This window comes from Ambystoma mexicanum, chromosome 11 (assembly GCF_040938575.1).
Source record: "Ambystoma mexicanum isolate Mex_15411 chromosome 11, UKY_AmexF1_1, whole genome shotgun sequence".
NCBI classification, from domain to species: Eukaryota; Metazoa; Chordata; class Amphibia; order Caudata; family Ambystomatidae; genus Ambystoma; species Ambystoma mexicanum.
In genome coordinates this window covers 1,203,111,298-1,203,132,560 of record NC_090934.1, presented here as the reverse complement: position 1 = coordinate 1,203,132,560, position 21,263 = coordinate 1,203,111,298, and the positions used below count along the sequence as shown (strand labels likewise).

Sequence of the window (21,263 nt, the reverse complement as noted above, 5' to 3'; positions counted from 1 at the left end):
AATTAGGGCTTAATGCAAAGCAAAGAGATGCACAGATGAAAGGGCACAGCTAAATTCAATTTTCAAAAATGAGGGCTTAATGCAAAGCAAAGAGCTGCACAGTGGAAAGGGCACACCTAGATTTGATTTTCAAAAATGAGGGCTTAATGCAAAGCAAAGAGGTGCACAGTGGAAAGGGCACAGCTAGATTTGATTTTCAAAATGAGGGCTTAATGCTAAGCAAAGAGGTGCACAGTTGATAGGGTACAGCTAAATTCGATTTTCAAAATTAGGACTCAATGCAAAGCAAAGAGGTGCACAGTTGATAGGCACAGATAAATTAAACTTTTCAAAAGTAGGGCTTAATGCAAAGCAAAGAGGTGCACAGATAAGAGGGCAAAGCTAAATTTGATTTTCGAAAGGATTGCTTAATGCACAGCAAAGAGGTGCACAGGGAAAAGGGCAAAGCTAAATTTGATTTTCAAAATTAGTGCTTAATGCAAAGCAAAGAGGGCACAGTTGAAAGATCACAGCTAAATTCAATTTTCAAAATTAGGGCTTAATGCGAAGCAAAGAGGTGCACAGTTGAAATGGTGCAGTTAAATTTGATTTTCAAAAATAGGGCTTAATGCAAATTTAGTGAGAGAAGAAGTAGGATTAGGTATTGGAAGAGAGGAAGGAAGGTAGAGAACATAGTCACATAACAAGTTCAGTTAGTGGAGGAGGCAGAGGGATAGATCATCCATCACTCACCAGTAAGACTGCAGGGAGTGTGTTAATCCATAGGACCAAGGTCATGGCAAGGTAGTCATTAAGTCTGGAGGTACATTCATGTTCTGAGAGGGGGCCAAGTATGGAGAAGGCCTTCCAGGCCCTTCTCGACCTGGACAGGCACAGACAGGGTCTTAGATTTATTTATTTTATTTATTTATTTACATTTATAAAGCGCTCACACAGCCCGCAGGCATCGAGGCGCTGTTACAGGAATTGTTTGTTTTTCTTAGTTGCGTAATTGTGTTTTTTTTGTCTTAGTTACGTATTTATAACACGCTTAAACACCCGGAGGTTTCTAAGCGCGGACCCGGGGATCGAACCTGTTGCTGCTTCGTGTCGTCTTGCTTCCAAGACGCGCACGCTGCCGCTGAGCTATCCTGTGGGCCTTTGGTGTAGAACCGGCTTCCGCTTGCTGGTGCTCCTCATTGGTTGATGTAGGAGTGAGGCAGCCAATTGCAGAGGGCGCAGGCTTCAGACAATGGATGGGCTCTCTGCCCCAGGCAGAGATGGCCATCTTGGAAAGTGCACAGAGCAAGCCAAGTAAATGCAATAAAAATGTAATGTGTCCCTTAGATGATCTTAAAACAAAAGGATGTCTCAGAAAAATAAAAGATTTTGCTGAACTTTCAAATGAGCAACACTTGCTCTAATTTGGAGCATTCTGCGCACTTGGAGGTAAATAATGTTATAAATGAAGATCGCATTGATAAAGATTAAAAAGAATGTCCCTGGTGATTTTTGATAATGTTACAATTGAAGATTGCATAGATAAAGATAAAAAAGAACGTCCCCCTGATTTTCAATAATTTTATAAATGAAGATCGCATTGATAAACATGAATAAGAACATCCCCAATGATTTTCGATAATGTTATAAATGAAGATTGCATTGATAAAGGTGAAAAAGAATGTCCCCAGCGATTTTCGATAATGTTATAAATGAAGATCGCATTGATAGAAGATGAAAAAGAATGTCCCCAGCGATTTTCGATAATGTTATAAATGAAGATCGCATTGATAGAAGATGAAAAAGAACATCCCCATTGATTTTCAAAGCCCCATTGGGCTTACCTTCCTGCAATGCTGCTCCACATGAGGGAGGAAGGTTGGGGCTGGAGGGAGCACAAGGTTTCTGCTTCTTTGTCGGCTGGATAATTCACATGAATCTGCCACAAGGGGTAAGGTAGGTACACTTATGTGTCTTGTACACTGTTAGATTTTTCTTATGCTCTATTTCTAGGTCACATATATATGACTCGACTGGGCTTACAGGGTGTTTTTTTTTTAGTATCTGGCTATACAAGTCGTCAAATGACTAGATGAGTCAATCCAACCCTGCAAAAGGAGTAAGCTGATTTAATGGTATAGTAAATATGCTTCAATATCAACAGGTAATGGAATATCCATACAATATATCTGTAGATATGCATTATTTATTTATGTTATTTATTTATTTTTTACATTTATAAAGTGCCCAAACCCTGAGGCACCAGGGCGCTGTTGCGAGACCAGTTACATGATACAATCTTAGCAAACTAAATGGTAAATTTCACATTCAAGAACAGAACAGCATAGGGACAGCCAACACTGTGTTTTTAGAGCTTTGCGGAATGTCCAGTAGGAGCTCTCATCTCTTAGTTCAGCGAGGAGAGAGTACCAGTGGTTGACTGCTATCTTTTGGTCATAGGTAGGGTGAGGTGGTGGGCATAGGTGGACCTTACCGGTCTATTGGATTTGTATCTCTCAAATTTATGGGCTAGGTATTGCAGTGATGAATTGCTCAAACATTTGTGGGCCATCAATAGTGTTTTGAAAATGATCCTTTCTTTAATGGGGAGCCAATGCACTGTTCTTCTGGCGGTTGATATGTGGTCTCTGCTTGGGATGTTTAGGGCCGCTCGAAGGGCATTGTTTTGGATTATTTGGAGTTTATTAATGTTCTTTTTTGAGGTGCAACAAAAGTGGTCCAACAACTGCAATATATTCAGGTAAGTACACATTTAAAATAACTTTTCAAAATATAGATAAAAAACACAAAAAGTGGTCTGAGAGGGCCATTAATTGCAGACATGTAATACAGAGGTCCAACAGAGTATTTTGGGAGGCACACCGGCCTCAGCAACCTACATTAACCCTAAATCTAAGTATTACCTGTATGGGCCTATGGGAAACAGTGTACCATTGTTATCTTATAGAGGTATGTAAGGAGTCTCCACACAGGGCCCTGGGAGCAGTTTTAACCCAAAAACGACCCCCAGATGGATTGTAGAACTCATGGAGGTAGTCCAGTTCAGGACTTGCAATCTTCAAATCCCAGGAGAGAACCTTGCAGGGGTGAGCGGTGTTGATGTCAGCAGCAGGATGACTTGCAGTTCTCTTCTGGATTCAACAAGTCCATCTTTGCTAAATTTCTGTAGAACCAAAAGCAACGTAAATCATTTGATAGCCTGTTGAGGACTGAGCTTTGCAGGAGACAAAGATTCTTGAAAGATGGAGAAGAGCCCGTAGCGGGCTCCAGGACATGGAGTGACTGTTGGCTAGGGGTGGTAATTATTGCAGCCTGAAAAACACCCAGGAAGATGGAAAGAAAATCCTGCCCAGGTCCGTGAAAGGTATCCCCAGTGCAGAGGCATGAAAGCGCAAAGCCTTCTGCCGGTAATGAAAGTGGGTCCCAAGTGACCCAAGTGCAATGGAGTAGAAGGACAAGTTGGGCCTTATTACAACTTCTGCTGTGCTGTAAAAAAGTGGCGGTAATTCTGTTATGGCACTTTTTTGGGCAGTAACAGCATTACTACCGTTGCCCCAGGAAACATGGACGATTTACCTCTAGCAAAAATCTGGAGGTAAATTCTCCACTTTTCCTCAAAAAATTATCCTATTTACTGCAGTGGAATTATTGCTTGCTGTAAATCTGCCAAAATTCCCATGTAGTCCTATGGACTCCAGAAATGGGGAATGACACTAGCTAACCACAACCCCTAATCCCATTGTAACCCCAAGGGACCGAATGGTGGTAACAGTAAACTATTTTGGTGGTAATTCAGTGGATTTGCCACCAAATTACCGCCAAGGTCTTTTTCAAAGTGGGACAGCACTGGACCTATAACTGCAGTCTTCAGGGAGCCAAGTGCAAGGACTGCAAAAGAAATGTTCTGGTGCTCTAAAACTGTCTGGGAAGTACCTTTTGACGGTCAGGCATCTTAAGAGTATGGACTTGGTACATTGGACTACAGACATTAGGTTATGCTTCAGATAAGGACCCATGCATCTATATAATTTATTCCTTCATCCCGAAATTGCTAATATAGGGACGTTTGCCTATTGAGTTTTATCTCAGGTCTTTACTCTACAGGCCTTATTCTGCTCCACCCCATAAGAAAAATGGAACTGGTGAACTAGATCTCGTGTTATGTTTGTTCTGTGGTATTCCTGCCAGGACAGGTGTTATGTCTGATCATTGTGTTTCAAATAAATAAAATGTTTTACACTTTAGGGAATAATTGAAGAAAAGGGTTATTTTCTGACCCTGTTTCTTGGCAAGACTCACATGAACTCAGAAGCTTTGGCCGCAAGGTGTAGGCTGGTTCTCTGTACATGCTGAAGTCATGATTTTCATACCCAATACAGGGGTGAAGCATATATCTGGCTGGTCCTGGACCTGCAACATAGGTAGGATAAGAAAATCAGTGAGGTTTACCGACTAAAGAATGGGATTAGAACTGTTCAGCCAATTGAACATGTCAGCTGCAGGTTTGATAGTGCTATACATGCTATCTTTTGAACAACCCCTCATGCCCATAATTTGCTTTTTTAAAATAAACTTATTTTTGCTCAAAGTCTAACAGAAAAGGAAGCAGGTGTTTCCTGAAGTCCTTTACCAACATGCTCAAAAATATGGATGGATATGTTAAATTGTTTTCAAAATCTAAAATCGACTCCTTTCCCTACTATCCCATGGCATGAAACAGGCAGTTTTTAAAAAAATGTAAACATGTCAACGGCCTGATAAAGTTCAGACTGCAGCACTATTTGTAAAGGTGTTACAATGCTTTCCCTTGAAGATCACTTATGAATGCCATTGGTCCGAACGTGTTGACATTTCTGGATCTCTAGTTGATCAAACACATGATCACAAGCTTCACCATTTTAGCATTTGAATGTTATTTAACTTTGTACTGGGACATTTTTGGACATGGTCTTCATAAGGTGTGAACATCTTTTCTAATGAAGTTCTATATTTACATATTTGCACAATGGGCCTCATTCTCAAAGCATTTTCTTGAGCAAATGGAAGATGTGCCAAAAGATAGAGAGTGCAACACATATTTGCACAAACAGAAATCGTGTAAAACCTGGGTAAAAGATGTGCAAAGTGGGCAGAAATCATGTAAATCACCCAAATCATGCATGCAAGTGGGGAGTGGAAACGGAAGGCACACAATATTTCATGAAAAACATCATTCACAGAAAGTTAGTAAATTAAATGACCTGGAAATATGCAATGAGCACTTTCCCCATCTCCAAAGCGGAAGAGGAGCAAGTGGGCACTAAAAGTTAGCAAGTAGGATGGTGAGATAAAACAAGATCCTCCTCACTCCTGGAGCAACATCTGGCCACCTTGTTTGTTGTAGCCCCGGAGAGAAACTCAGGGGCTACAACCAAAAGGTTAGCTAGCCCAGAGTCCCTACAGTTCCATTATTAGCATAGCCCCAGATCTTTTCCAGACCTAGCAACACCCCTGCTGAGAGACCACTCCTGGAATGAGAAGTGTCTGATGAGAGCATCCACCAGAGTGTTGTGCACTCCACTGACATGTGCTGCTTCCAAAGACAACAAGTGGACCTATGCCCCGGAACTCATCCCGCAAACACTCTCCTCCAGACAGGAAGAGGCCATCCTCCTTGACAGTTGACGTAAGCGACGGCCGTTGTGTTTTCTGACAGATCTTTCACAGGGCACTTCACAATCCTGCTGGAGAATCCCAGTAACTCCCGCCTGATTGACTCCAGTTCCCTCCAGTTGGGGGGTGCACGGCCTCTCCAGGCTTCCACCTTCGTTGCATAGTCATTGTCCCCAGGAACGCACCCCAACCCCTTGCGCCGGAATCTGGAGTTATCACCTTTGTCAACCGGGGGGGAGGGGGGTTTCTAGTGGAAACCCCTGTAACCTAAATAACCATCAAATATCTGGGTCTTCAGGAGGGGAAAGACCCTTTGCAGCCCCAGGAAGGGAACATCAAAACAGTGCAAAAGATCCCTCAGCCTACCACCAAGAAGGAGCTACAAACCATTTTGGGTTTTGTCAGGTATTATCTCTGTTCCATACCCATGGTCTCGACAATTGCAGAACCCCTGATGGCCCAATTGGGACAATGTCCTCCCAACAAACTTCAGTGGACAGCCAAGGGCCAGGGAGTCGTTGAGGAGTTGAATCAGTCTCTATGCAATCCACGGCTTCTCATTGCGACTGACTTTTCTCAAACTTTTATGTTCCAGAGGGGCACATCATGAGTGCGGCTGGGCACAGTACTCCCAAAAGAGTGAGGGGCTAGTGAACAAGCCTTTTTTATGTTAGGAGAAAACTATTATCTGGAGAAAGCAACTGTGCCAAAATTGAGCTAGAATGCATGGCTATCAAATGGGCAATGGAAGCCTTAAAATACTACCTCAGGGTCTGACACTTCCATTTGATCTCCGACCAAGCACTTTTGAGCGGGTTGTCTAGTAATAAAGAGACCAATCATCGCATTATGAGGTGGGTTGTGTTTGGCATTACAACCATACACATTTACCATACAGCCTTGACAGGGACATTTGCAGGAGAATATCCATTTTCTAAGATACTCCTTCAGCTCCCCAAGAGGAATCAAGGGATAGTCTATGACAATGTCACTTTGGATAGGATAAGGGTTGGGTGTCTGAGGATGGGTACTTCGAGACACTGGGACCAAAGACTACTGACTGCACTGTGGTGCTTGTCCTGGAGGCGGTACGGGATCTCCCGGGGCTTCTACCCCATTTCTGGAATTGTGTGCTGTGCACCATGGAACTGCTAAGAATCTTCAATGTGCACTCATTTTGAAGTTCCAGGAATGTTCACACCGAGATATGTGACATATGATGAGCAAATAAACCAGCAGAGAGCCACAGTAGGGCTGTGCCCAGTGCCTATCAGAAGAACAGCACCTATTGAAGTACCAATACAAAGAAAACCATGGATAGTAAGGTATCCATTAAGAAAACCTTACCAAAATGAACAAACGAAAGGAAGATTGCCTAAGTACAGTCCCAGAAGAAACCAAAAAGGTCTTAATGGAAGACGAATGGTGACATCACAAGGAACTGGACTGACTTGCAGATAGAAGAAATGACAAGCAGAGAATGACACGAAATGCCATGAATGAGGATATTGTGACCCTAAAGTGAAAGGACGATGTCGAAATGCAAAGAATTTTAAAGCTGTAAGCAAGATGAAGATAGTCGACCAGTTTACACCTGTAAATATGCTTGGAACCACAAGAAAGCTAAGAAAACAGTGCGGCTTGCTATGCTTAGTAGAAGAATAGTGTGGCAAGCGCCATTATACATAATCTATCTCAAAAGAAGCACAGTATTATAAGTATATTTATACTTTGCACAAGAAGCAGAATCAATCCAGGTTTCTAAAGGCCAAATGAGAAAAGATTAATATTCTAGCAAAACGAGAAGAGACGGCTGAAACGAAACTCAGCAGAGGCAACTCGTGCCAGGAAAGCCAAGGTCATACTAATAAAAGAGGCGAACAGTAGCTACATCTAATTGAAACTGAGAACAGAATATCTTGCCTCTGAAAGGTCGAGATAAGAAGACGTAGGCAGTTGGCTGGCTAAATGAGAATCAAATACACAAACAGAGAGAAAAGAGACAAATTTACGGTGTAGGAATCACGTGACCAGCCGAGCAAGGAGAAGCGAGGGTTCACACCTACGTTTGGCACCTGACCAGGCAGAGATATCAGAACTTTTCCACAGTGAAATAATTGACACATGGCTACTAAAGTAATGATTGATTGTAACCATAATTGGAGGAAGGCCGGGTAACTAAGGGGCACCCCGCACCTGGCCAACCATTCTGCATGTTGTTAAGCAAAGTGGAAAAGTATGCAAAGATGGAATTCTTGGTGCACACCGGCTGAAAAGGGACGAGCAACATGTCCTGACAAATGGCCCAGTGAAACAGATCCTGGACCTCGAGTGCCGGAGAGCGCGTCCCACCCTGTTTCCGGATGAAGAATGTTAGGGAGAATTCTCATTCCATGGCTAATTTCCCTTACCTATAGAGTCCCCCAGCAGCTTTGCTGGATTTGGAGGGTTTGTTTTTTCTCCTGGTAAGAGTGTGACTCTTTTTCCCACTCCTAGGCATATTTGCTATGTGTGTTCTGGGCTTTTTTTTGTGTTTAATGTCTATGGGTTTATCTCACCTCCATAGGAACCATCTTTATCCACATGTGTTACACAGAACCCTCCGTGCAGTGACACAGGGGTGTCATAGCGACCCCCAAACAGACACCATACCCTGGGACTGACTACCATCTCCCAGGGCATGTAAAGTCTCCATTCACTTTACTGTTTAGCTACGCCTTATCTGCACTTGCACTTGCCCTACCCTGTAGACTCGAAATGTCCACTATGCCTGTAACCTGTAACGTTAACTAATCTGTAACCTGTAAACGTTAACTAAGCTGTAAACCTCCTTGTTCTCTTGCGCCCTGTTACCCTAGGGTCTGGTGCGCACAATAAATAAACAAACAAACAAACAAACTAGTCAATCTTTATGAACAAAACCAGTACAACCCATCTTATACCCGCTGAGAGAACTTAAAGCAGCTACAGGGTATAGCATCCCGGCATATGAGTCACCTACGCAAAGTAGTGACGAAAATCAAGGGAAAGAAAAGAATAAGGATATCACCTCCTGAAATGAAGATAGAACTGATGAGATAGCATTCACAAAAAAAATAGGTGGTCGGGCAAATTCGATTGAAACCTGATGGCAAAGGCATTGATGATCCAAAGCAAAGAGAGAGGCTAGATAATGTACAGAGAAAAGAGAGAGGGAAAGAAGTAAGAGACGAAAGAATAAGAAAGAAAGATAGACAAAGGAGAGAAACAGCTATATCATGAAGAGCAAGAAAGAGCAGCCAATGATCAAGACAGAAGAAAGCAGCAAAGGTCAGAGTAAGAGCAAAGAATACGAGAGAAGATAATAAAGAGATGAAGGGATGAGGAAATGCAAAGGGCAGATGAACGTAGAAATGAAAAGAAAAAGGAAGAAGATAGGGTCAGAGAAGAGGCGAGGAAGCACAGAGAATTCGATGATGATGTAGAACGTAAGCGAAGACAGAGAGCACGCGATCTTGAATATCTGGAGAGAGAGGTTAAAAAACCTGAGCCAGTAGTAGATTGGGAAGATATAGAAGAATTCTTCCCTGCGCACGATTCAATACCAGGCACGTCTAGGGCGAATATCGAGGATAACTTGGACACCAGACTTGGACACCAGAAGCATCGGAGAAACGATCGATAGAATATATGATGAAATGGGGTTAGAACAAATACCCCAAGGGGAGGGAGAAGACGAGCACCTGGAAACCTGTTACGACACCGAGGATGTCTCCCAAAATAGTGGGAATAGAGAACTATCCCTGGATAGACTAGAAATAAGTAGGAACAAAGAAGACACAAGAAATGGCACGAGTTTGGTAAAGACAATGTCTGACTCAGAAAGGGAGGAGCGTGAGGAAAAGGAGGATAAGAGAAGGAGAGAAAGAGGACTCCCAAGGGAGAAAGGGATAAGGTGGTCAGACACTAGTGAGTCTGCACCAAGGGCATCAGAGTCAGCCACACAGTCAGACCGACACGAAGAAGTATCTCATGGTCAGAGGGGGGGTGTCACCACCACCCTATGTGAACAGGCTTAGGTCATTGCCAGGCAGGCAGTGATGCAGGAATATTACCCCTGCAATACACAGGAAAACAATGAGAGAAGAGAGAGGGAGCTATTCATCCCAATTTCTGTTACTCGAGAAAGGGGGGTGATACCACAATATATTCCATGGCCCCACATGGATCGAGAAAATTTGAAAAACAAGCTTCCATTGCTGACATCGGGATCTGGAAAGTGGATACACGAGTTAGAAAAAATGACAGGAGGGAACATGTTAGCTATAGGGGATATCAAGGGTCTCCTAATCGCCTTACTTGGTGAGAGAGCAGACGATGTGAGGACAAGGGCAGGTTACCCCGGTGTGACCACAATTAAGACAGCACATGACTGAGCTACATTTAACAAATGCATAGCTGCAGTATGGAAGGCACTACGAGTGCTTTACCCAGACACTTCTGATATTGGAGCCTTAATGACATGTAAAATGAAGGAGTCTGAGGATCCATTAATTTACATACAGAATTTTCAAGACGCCTGGGTACTCGAGACTCAAGAATCTTGGGGGAAATCTATACCTTGTTTTACCATATATTGTGCCAAGGGCTGCCAGAGCCGGTACAGAAACAGCTCAAGAAATTGGTAGGAATTGCAGCTAAGCCATGGTCAGAAATACAGCTGACCATTGTACACTATTGCAGGCTACTGCAAGAAAAGAATCGCAAAAAGGAAGCTTCACGAAAGGGTGAGGAAGCAAAATTGGTGCAGATAAAATTGTCAAAATATGCTCTTGAGGGAGCCATGATAACTAGCACAGCTGAATCGAGCATGTCAAATGGGCAAATGATCGACCACTGCCAGCATGTTGGTTGTGTGGGATGACAGGGCATTTAGCGCGCATCTGCAGAAATTAAGGCATGATGTAAAACTGTCAAGGAATAGGAGCAGGCATGGCAAATCCACCCGCCTTCACACAACAGGGAGTTGCACAGAACTACACGGTGCAACAACAAGCGCCAGGAGCGCAACAAGGTTTGCAACCTCCGAATATAGTGAGTTTTCCACAAGGACAGTTCCAACAGTCACTGCTGCAATTGTCACAAACGATGAGCTCAGGGCATACCATGAACCCTGGAATGGGAAATAACACTGCCAATGGGGGAAATCCATCAGCACAAGGAGGGCCCAAGCTATGTATGGATTAGGACAGCTCACCGCGAACTTAGGGTGGATGTCGTTATAGGGGATAAAGAATATTCCTTCTTAGTGGACACGGGTGCAACACGCTCGTGTATACGTGAAGGCAAGTTTGCCTTGTCCGGCAAGGCCATAAATACTCAGAGTTTCACAGGAGCTACAAGTTGTGTTCCCTTCACAAACACACTTCCACTCTCTATAGGAGAATGTGAAATGAACGTGCCTCTATTATATTCACGACAGACCCCAGTAAACATTTTGGGTCAAGATCTAATGACAAAGTTAAATATGACAATCTCGTTCACGGAGGAGGGCATAGTATGTTCAACTCCAGGAATGTACTATTCAAACGTATGCGAAATGATTAGAGCATATGCAGGACACACAGCCATGAGGGCTATACCATTAGAGACGAAATATTCGTGTATGGAATACGTGTGCTAATGGCAAGGCTGCCAGGACTTGCAGATAGAATCATGAGAACCCCAGATGAGTTTCTATTTAGACCAAGAATACCTATGCACGAGAAGAAGGGACAAGTATTTCCCTTGATGATACGCATAACTGCAGTACGAGGGAAAATGGGCTTGATAGATGGTAATGACGATGAAGGCCAACAATGGTGCGCAGTAATCGCCATTGAAGAAGGATACCGATTGACTGACATCACTGATGACAAACTGTTTGAAGAGCAAGCAGATATGGGAGAGACAATGGTGGAAGTGAGTCTCACCTTTTGGGTGAGAATGATCAAAAGAGAAGTGCCTCAGAGAATGATGTCGGCACGAAACCGTCCTGAATATTTTGATGACGACATGGCCCAGTTGCCTGTCTTAGTGTGGGCACTAAGGAACCTATGACGTAGGCCTACTGAAAGGGGTTGGTGAAGTGAAAATCAAACTGAAATCAGGAGCAATTCTACCAAGAGCCGACAATATCCCATGTCCAGAGAGGCAGATGAAGGGATTTTTAAGACAATTTCGGCTATGATGGAGCAAGGCATCTTGGTGACATCAGAGTCGTCATGCAATACTGCGGTTTATCGGATCAAGAAATCAAAGGGAGGGTTGTGGAGGCTAATCCAGGATTTACACCCAATAAATGATATTGTTGAAGCTGAGTTCCCTTTAGTCCCTAATCTGGCTACAATCCTATGTAATATACCTGTTGAAGCTAAATATTTCACAGTGATTGACTTGTAAAATGCATTTTTCTCAATCCCGTTGCACCGTGACTCACAAGATCTGATGTCATTCATATTCAGACAACTGCGTCTGAAAAGCACAAGGCTACCCCAGGGGTACTGTGAGCCTCCTTCCATTTTTAACAGAGTCCTGCAGATGGACCTAAGCAATATTGCATTTGAAAGCGTTGTCCTGCAATATGTGGATGACATCTTAATCTGCAGCATGACAGAGGAGCAATGCAGGCACGATTCTGTTCAGCTATTGACTATACTGGCAGAGAAAGGATATAAGGTTGACAAGGAAAAGCTACAACATTGTCAAGAGGAAGTGCTGTACATAGGCCTGCTGATCTCACATGAGGGAAAAAGAGTGACCCCAAAAAGGGCTGAAGCCATACTGAACACGGCTAAGCCACACACGATAAAACAGATGCAGAGTTTTTTAGGCCTGTGCAACTATGTCAGGGCATGGGTCTTCAACTATAGCTCTTATACTAAGCCTTTACTTCAGGCCCTAAAGAAGGCCCAAGTGATGAAAGAAAAAATGTAATGGTCTGAGACCATGTAGGAGGGATTTGCTGAACTCAATAAAGCTATTTGCACAGCACCAGTTCTAGGGATTTCCAATTATGCAGAGGAATTTTACCTGTTTTCACACATGAATGGCAGCGTTATGACGGCAGTGCTCGCACAGAGAACCACATTGATGTACAAGCCCCTGGCATACTATAGTGCAAATTTGGACCCAGTAATGAGAGGCCATTTTCCGTGCAAACAAAGTTTAGCTGCTGCAGCGTTCACCATAGAGAAGGCTACAACCATTGTGATGGGTTGCTCAATGACGTTGTAGGTCGAGCACTCACTATTTGCTATTCTAGAGAAACCAAAGGGCACTTTGACATCCCAGAGAGCTTCTGCCTATGAGGTGATCATATCAAATCCATCGATTAAAGTAGTCCGATATAAGATAGTGAACCCAGCTATGTTTATAGCAGAGCCAGTCACTGAAGGAGAGCCTATACATGACTGTGCGAACTATGAAGAATTCTATGATGAAATTCCCAGGGTGAAAGAAAATACTTTGGCAGAAGGAGAAAGTGTCTTTATTGACAGTTCTTCAAGAATCGATCAAAATGATGGGCAAAGATATGCATGCGTCGCAGTAAGGAAACACACTGCAAATGGAGAATGTTGAGTACTCCTTAGTGCACGAAATACCATCTCACTATTCAGCACAGGCTGCAGAAATATTGGTGTTGATACTCACCACTGAGAATCACGCAGACCAGGAAGTAACGGTGTACAGTGACTCCGCCTATGTGACGTCAACAGTGCACGCAGGTTTAGTGCGCTGGAAAAAGAGGGGCTACCTCCGAGCAGACGGAACTGGAAAGGCTGATCAAGGCACTACAGCTCCCAGTGGGCATAGTGGTCCTGAAATGTGCCCCCCACACAAAGGGCACAGATTTTATCTCATGTGGAAACCAAGCAGCAGACACGGAAGCCAAACATATGACATCCAAGAATGAGACGATCATGGAAGTGGAAGTCACCCATACCAATGAGAGAATGATGGTTGCACAAACTACACCTGAAAGCTATAACAGTCCAGGGCAAACACAGTTGATGGAAATCTGAGGGGAGGCACCACAGGAAGAGAAAAATCTATGGAAACGGCGAGGGTGTACTTTAAACCCCTCTGACAGTTTGTGGCGACAAGACAGCACTGGTAAACCGGTGATGCCTATAGCCCTGTTAAAATTAGCACTGGAGCAGCTACATTATCCGGCAAACATGACAAAAGAGAATCTAGCGGTAACGCTCGTAGAAGACTGGTTCATACAGAATTTAACCGAGCACGTTGCATTTTTTATAGTGAACTGTATAATATGCCAACAATTCACAGCTGGGCACACTTTAAAAGTAATGAGTCATCCCCAGGCCAAATGGGCCTTTTCAGCCTTGCACGTCGATTACATCGACATGATTCAAGTATGTAACGGGAACAGATACTTAATTGTTGTGGTGTCCATTCTCTAGATGGATAGAGGCAGGTCCATGTACACACCGAGACTCTACCTGTGCGGCCACATTTTTTGTGAGAGAGGTATTTCCCAGGTGGGGGTGTGTGAAGTCATGAGATCAGACAATGGAGCTCACTTTGTAAATGAGATTTTCGAACAGATTAGCTTGCTGCTTGGTATAAAGCACAAGTTCTCGTCGGCGTATCATCTGCCAGGTAACGGGATCTGTGAGAATCTCAATGGCTTATTAAAGGAAAGATTAGCCAAGTTGAAGCTTACTCTAAGAAAGGGATAGTTGCACTGCCTTCCCTTGGCACTGTATGCACTCAGGAACCAACCGGGTTCCAACCATCATTTTATGCCACACGAGATAGCCACAGGAAGAATGTCCCCTGACACCCCGAGATAGAGCTAGATGTGATGCCCAGTCAACAGGAGAAATCTTAGGGTCTGAAATGCAAAATTACCTGAATTGCATGACATCTTGCCTTACTGTAATTTCAGACCAGCTGCAGCGACGATGAAAGGGATGCAGGGCAGCACGGAACACAGAAGGAGATACTACTACAGACACAGCTCAAGGACTTCATGTACCATCCATTTTCCCTGGAGATACCGTCCTTGTAAGGAACCATACGAGGAAAAGGTGGGATGAGCAAGATTTAACGGTCCCTTTACAGTGGAGGACTGCACTCCCTCCGCAGTGAAACCACCAGGCAGGAGAGCTTGGATTTTCCTGGACGATATCAAACCCTACATCGGAGAAGGCTCCTGTCTGCACCCCAGCATGAGGAGACTACGAGCGACGGGGAAGAACCACAGCACGTGCAGACGAGATCCATGATGAAGAAAAAGGACGCATGACCAGCCAGACAAAGACAAAGAACTTTTTTTGAAAATTGTGGCTTAAAATTGGACACTTCCTCTGAGCAAAAAGGGGATAAGAACATAAATGAAGGACACTCTGTGCATCCTAGTTGCAGGATGAAGAAGAGAATTGCACGAATAAGCCACAACATAGTATGTTGAACTTGAACTTTGGATCGAGACACATTAAAACTGTGGCGAGGAAATAAAATGCCAAATTTTGATCGAGGACACATAAATTGGAAGAAAATACAGTATCCAAACTCATTCCACACCGAGACCCTATTCGGAATCACTTATGGTGTCCCACAGTAGTGACATCACGAAAGATGTGGTAACATATTTTAATCTAGTGCTAAGATCATACTCGTCATTGGTGGGGAGACTCACCAGTGTCACTGACTTTCTTCAAGATCCTGAAAACGAAAAGACAATAAAAAGATTGCTTACTGTAATTGCCGAACAATTTCTCCTACTTCCTGAATACAGCAAGGAGAAGCCAAATGTCCCAAGCAGAGAAGGAAGTAAATGAGCTTGCCAATACATTCTTCTTTTGAATAATTGAAGACTGTCCAAATCTTATCGCAAGAATGACAGACACACTCACGTTCCTTCGAGATCCAGCAAATACAGAGCGTCTGAGCACACTCCAAAATAACATTGTGCTCTTAGTTGCACTCCACGCAAACGGACAGTGCAGACATTGTTTACATTGAAGTGAAAACATACAGTCCTAAACATCACCAGAACGGGACAAATGTCCCTGTCACCAGAAGACAGCAGGTTGGCCCACACCATTCTCTTTCGTTTAGTCACTGATTTTCCAGAGCTAGCGGGGAGACCAATCGATGTTGACGTCCTCACATTCATCAGAGACCCAGCCATCATTTCACAAATGGGCATGCTCTTGCATGGAATAGTACTGCAAGTAGAACTCTCTAACCATCAGCAGAATCTGAGGCGATTCTAAAAGCTTTCCGCTGAGGGACAGATCGAGAGAGCATTGCGAGAGATTTCCTTTCTTACTTTCCATTAACAAAGGCAACACGTCTTCGGGACTGAAGCAGATCAGGGGCACGGACTGGGAGCTGAAATACTTTGAACATGCACAGTAAAGTGAATTGCTGAATTATCACTTAATCTTGACACTTCCCATATTTTAGTAAAAGAACTGTATCCTGAGATAATAGACAATTCATTATTCACAAGAGGGGGGACAAGTGTGTAACACCTGAAACTGCCAACAAAGAATCCGAAAGACAATATTGTTTAAAGGAATATAGTAAAAATTAACATTTGGCGAATGATCGAGATGGGGATCCAGAGCAGCAACCTTGTCCTCCCACAAAAAAGAAGTCCACGTTTCTCTGGAAGTAAATGCTGCTGCCTGACATACAGGGGCATAATGTATTTGTGTATTATATTCATCATGGTTTTACTGTAATTAACAATCAGAACTGCATTTTTCATTGGTGCACAAAGCGTTCCAATTCCAGTGCACCCACCTGATGATGTACGCATGAAACCCACGAAAGTACCCAGACCTTACATAGTCATTCCAGTCACTAGAAGATCTGATGGTAGAATGAATGAACTTGAGATGGATGTGATCAGCAATAACACACACACACTTGTGGTGACAGATAAATTGAAAAGCCGGAGACAGGGTCGGCAAAGCATGAATCTGACAAGATTACTGACAACCACACGCATGCAAACACGGAATGCACACGCAACAGGCCTAGTGTCAATGACTGCAGAACCACAATTAAAAACCTCTGAGAAGAAGTGACTGCCTACTATGGGAAATATCACTACAAGTACAGCAAAGAGCCAAATGAAAGAAGCAGACGTCATGGAAAGACAAGAAGAGTTGGAAAGAAAGCCAACAGAGACAGCTGTATCAGAAACCCTTGATCCAATGCCAAGTAAGGCAGAAGCAAACTCGGAGAAGATCTCTGGACGAGCACAACTGATAATAGATTCATTATGGCCATTCACAGCCAGAGAAAGGAAAAGACTAGAGGAGCTGACGAAGAAGCCCACAGAGACAACATTACCGAGCATATATGTTCCAGTGAAAGGGAAAGTACAAGTTCCACAGTAAAGCCTTATACCGGACCAATGTCAGGGTGGGTGAGATGGGCATTTATAGCCAGCAGGAAAAAGATGTTTGAGAACAAGGAAATAACTGCAGGACTTTTGTCTGCTCAAATGGCACCGATAAGGAGGCCTGCACCATGGACCAGGATACCTGAGAATCCCCCAGCAAGAAGGAGCCATACAGATGCATTCAGGGATGTAGTGATAGAAAACTATGTGAAAACCTTAAGGATCAAGAGAAGTATGCATGGAGACGACAGTGAACTAAATGATTACCTGGACAGCAGAGCACATTTGGGAAACAACATTTGGTACCAGCACATGAAAGAAGTTGGAAGACGAAATTCAGAAGGGGAATGCTTTGTTTGTGCACTCCTACCATATAGCATGGGGAAGTCCAAGATCTTCGTAGCTGTAGAAATTTATGTCCAGACAGCACACTGTCTTTTGCACGTAGCCATTTGCGAGACCAGAGGCCAGTTCATGCGTAGTGATGCCTCACTGATATGGGCAACTGAAACAGCCTATCCCGATGAAGATAATTATGTTCAAGACATAAAGACAAGAAACAGAGCTCATACTAGGAACCAAGTAATCCGGAACAAGAAACCTGGAGTGAAAGGAGCAGAAATTAGATGGGAAGTAAATCAGAAGCTAAATGTCCAAGGAAAAACTCCAGAAGAGGCTCAAAGTTGGAAGAACAGAGGCCAAATACAGATTTGGGTAACAGTGCTTTCACCAGACGGATGGGAGAAAGGAGGAGTAATTTGGAGAGCCTGGATGGTCACTGGTCGTTACCAAGGCACCATCGACATCGTACAGAATGGATGCAAGCCATTATGGCCAAAACTTGCAAAACTACTGACATGGGTTAAAGACAGTGGAGGACTCTTACAGATAGTGCCACTGGAGAGCCGAGAGTTCTGCTTCAGGAATAATGGCACTAGAAAAATGGCAGATTTGGTAATCCCGAAAGGCGACTTTAATATTGACAGTTTTCCGAAAGCAGATGCTTACCTGAGGAAAAAGAGATCTGTGGAACTGTTGACTCGATTGAAAAGCGAAAAGGAAGAGTTAAGAGCCATCCGACTGATGGCTCTCCAGAACAGATATGTGCTTGACATGATCACAGCTATGTATGGAGGAGTTTGTGCAAAAATCGGAGAATCGTGTTGCACATTTATACCTTCTCATGATGAGGAAAATGGAACCCTAACAGAAGCCATAGGTATGCTGACAAAACTGCAGAACCAGATGATTGATGAAACTGATAAAGTGGATGATGACCGCTGGTTTGGGTCACTGTTATCATGGGTCCCACAATGGATGGCAGATGCATTCAAGTTCTTGGGAGCCCTGCTAGTGATGATATTACTAGGCTTTTGTGTTATCAAGATAATAATCTCTCAATGCCAGAAAACTGCGAAAAAAGCCATAGGGATGAAGATCATGATTGATGTCAAGCCAGGATGGAAGCCTAAAGACCTGACTGATGAAGATATAAGAGGCTTTGAGAAGGCCAGTATTCACGCACCAGAGGGAACAAAGTTTCTATACCCCAGGAAACATCAAAACTATGTGGGAAATGGGCAAGCGCCATTATACATAATCAAACTCAAATGAAGCACAGTATTATAAGTATATTTCTACTTTGCACAAGAAGCAGAATCAACCCAGGTTACTAAAGACCAAATGAGAAAAGATTCATATTCTAGCAAAACGAGAAGAGACGGCTGATACAAAACTTGGCAGAGGCAACTCGTGCCAGGAAAGCCAAGGTCATACTAATAAAAGAGGCGAACAGTAGCTACATCTAATTGAAACTGAGAACAGAATATCCTGCCTCTGAAAGGTCGCGATAAGAAGACGTAGGCAGGTGGCGGGCTAAATGAGAATCAAATACACAAATTGAGAGAAAAGAGACAAATTCACGGTGTAGGAATCCCTTGACCAGCCGAGCAAGGAGAATGAAGGGTTCCCACCTATGCTTGGCACCTGACCAGGCAGAGATATCAGAACTTTTCCAGACAGAAGATGCCGTCTCGAGGCCAGCCACAGTGAAATAATTGACACATGACTACTAAAGTGATGATTGATTGTAACCATAATTGTAATCACAATTGACCAAATAAGCTAGGGTCCTATAGTTAGTAGAACCAATGGGACGTTGTACTTTTAGTGACGTCTACAGTAGTCATTTTTAAAGGAAGGGCTTAGATGCCCACCTGACAGTGTTTACCCAATCCCCTCACTCTGTTACCATATACAGATACAGTATCTATAGTAAAGTTACCTTTTCCTAACCAATAGAATTCCATGTTAACTTTTGAGTGTTACATGTCAATGATGATGAGTTTTGAGTATAAATGTTACAACTTGTATGAAGTTCGTATGAAGTTCGTTGGAGTTTGAAGCGAGAAGGACGATCACATCACTGCTGATATCCTTGACGCCCCGTTGTTTGTACATGTCATTAAATGGACTCCCTTTGCCAAACCATTGAGTTATCCTTATTGATTGGTGTTGGAGTAATGAATCTGCACCCCTATCCATCTCAAGGGTGCAGCTATCTCATCTTAAAGTACTTCTGAGCAAACCTCAGCTCTATGGGGCGAATGGGAGTCTCGGAGTACACTTTTCTGACAGAGTAAAAGAACAGCATACCACGTGCGCATTGAATGCTCAGAAGGAATTAACGTTTAAATTACTAGGACAGAGATGTTGATAAATTGGTGGTCATTCTTATGTTCCCAAAATGCACTTTGTTTTTATGCAAAGCAGCAAGCATGCTATATTCAGGGCACGCACATCATTCCACACTTAACTCAGCCCGCCAGTCCCACCCACACAACTAATGACAATGTGGCCGAGTCCCACCCACCCTTTAGAATGCTCAAAGGAGGAAGGGGAGTGGGGAGTTTGTTAATGACTTCAATCACACACTCCAACTAAGTCAATGCCTGGTCTGGGATGCGCAAGAGAAGCCCTTATTTATATATTTTTATGACAAGTTATAATCTGGATGATAAACCCTTATTTAACACCCCTCTCTTTGAATCCCCCTGACCTCACTGAGCCAAGAGGTAGGTTTGTTTTTCAAATTAAAGATTTATTGGAAAAATTAAACAATATATATATCACACTTTTATAATAAATTAATATTTGATATCACACTTATGAATGTAATGTTGATCAACAATGGGTAATGTTAAAATTGCACAATCATTTCAATTACTTAGGAATGAGTATAGAAAGGATAAGGTAGCAGAGACTACTTTTATGGTTTCAAGGAAATGCAATGATGGAAAAGAATGCAACACAGGAATAACCTTGATATGATTTCAACAAAAGACAATGTAATCACTTTTCCCCTTGTGGCAATTCACTCCCCCCTATGCAATATAAAGAGATGGAAGGTAAGCACGCAGTTTTCAGGGATACAATCAACATGCGATACAGATTCAGTTCAAATTCTAGTAATCTTGGAGCAACCGGTATGCTTTTAAAACATGCAGAAATATTTTGAATGTGATTTGTACTGAAGTGAAAAGATGCTAAAAATGATTTTAATTCCCTATAGAAGATTCAGGCTAGGTGATAGCTACTTAAGATTGGTTCAGGTCAACCCTATCAGTGATTCATGAGGGATTATCAGGTTGAAAACAGATTTCAGCAATGCAAGCAAAACACAGCTATTTTTGACAGGTGAAGAAGTTTGAGCTAGTTTTCAATTCGCAGCACTTTTTCTGAATGCGTCGAGCGCAATTACTGAAAATCTATAAGGAGTAGAAAGTTGGTTTAGGGCTTGTTGGAAAGCTTAGATTCTAAGCTGTAAAATGAAAGTTCCTAGCACACGCGGTTCAAAAGATACGGACGATTTTGTGGAGATAGATTTTCAGAAACTAAATTAAAGTTTCAGAATGACAGATGCGCTGTGGAAGGTTTTGGATCAACAGGATGGACACACAATTCTATGATGCAGTTCTAGATAGGTGGAAATGGTTTGAATTAGATTATTTTAAACTAAGAGATTGGTTTTGCACAGTTCTGGCTGAGTACTCACACTATAAATTTGAAATAGGCCGTCAGGGTCAGGTTTGGACTGGACTCCTGGAGGGTGGTTCTGAAGTCACAGCTCTCTGGGTCAGCTCTGCTCTGCTGGTCTGGTCTGGCACTCGGCACTGCACGGCGGTCTGGATCTCTGGTTCTGCTG

At 43.1% G+C, this 21,263-nt stretch overlaps 1 protein-coding gene across 1 annotated transcript in view; it reads right to left on the bottom strand.

The window, feature by feature from the left end:
* CIMAP1C (ciliary microtubule associated protein 1C) overlaps positions 1-21,263 on the bottom strand; it is a 249,980-nt gene that overhangs the window by 208,479 nt on the left and 20,238 nt on the right. The window contains exon 2 of the mRNA XM_069625278.1: positions 4,300-4,410. Within this exon, the coding sequence (XP_069481379.1) occupies positions 4,300-4,410 (111 nt within the window). The remainder of the gene's footprint in view (positions 1-4,299; positions 4,411-21,263) is intronic.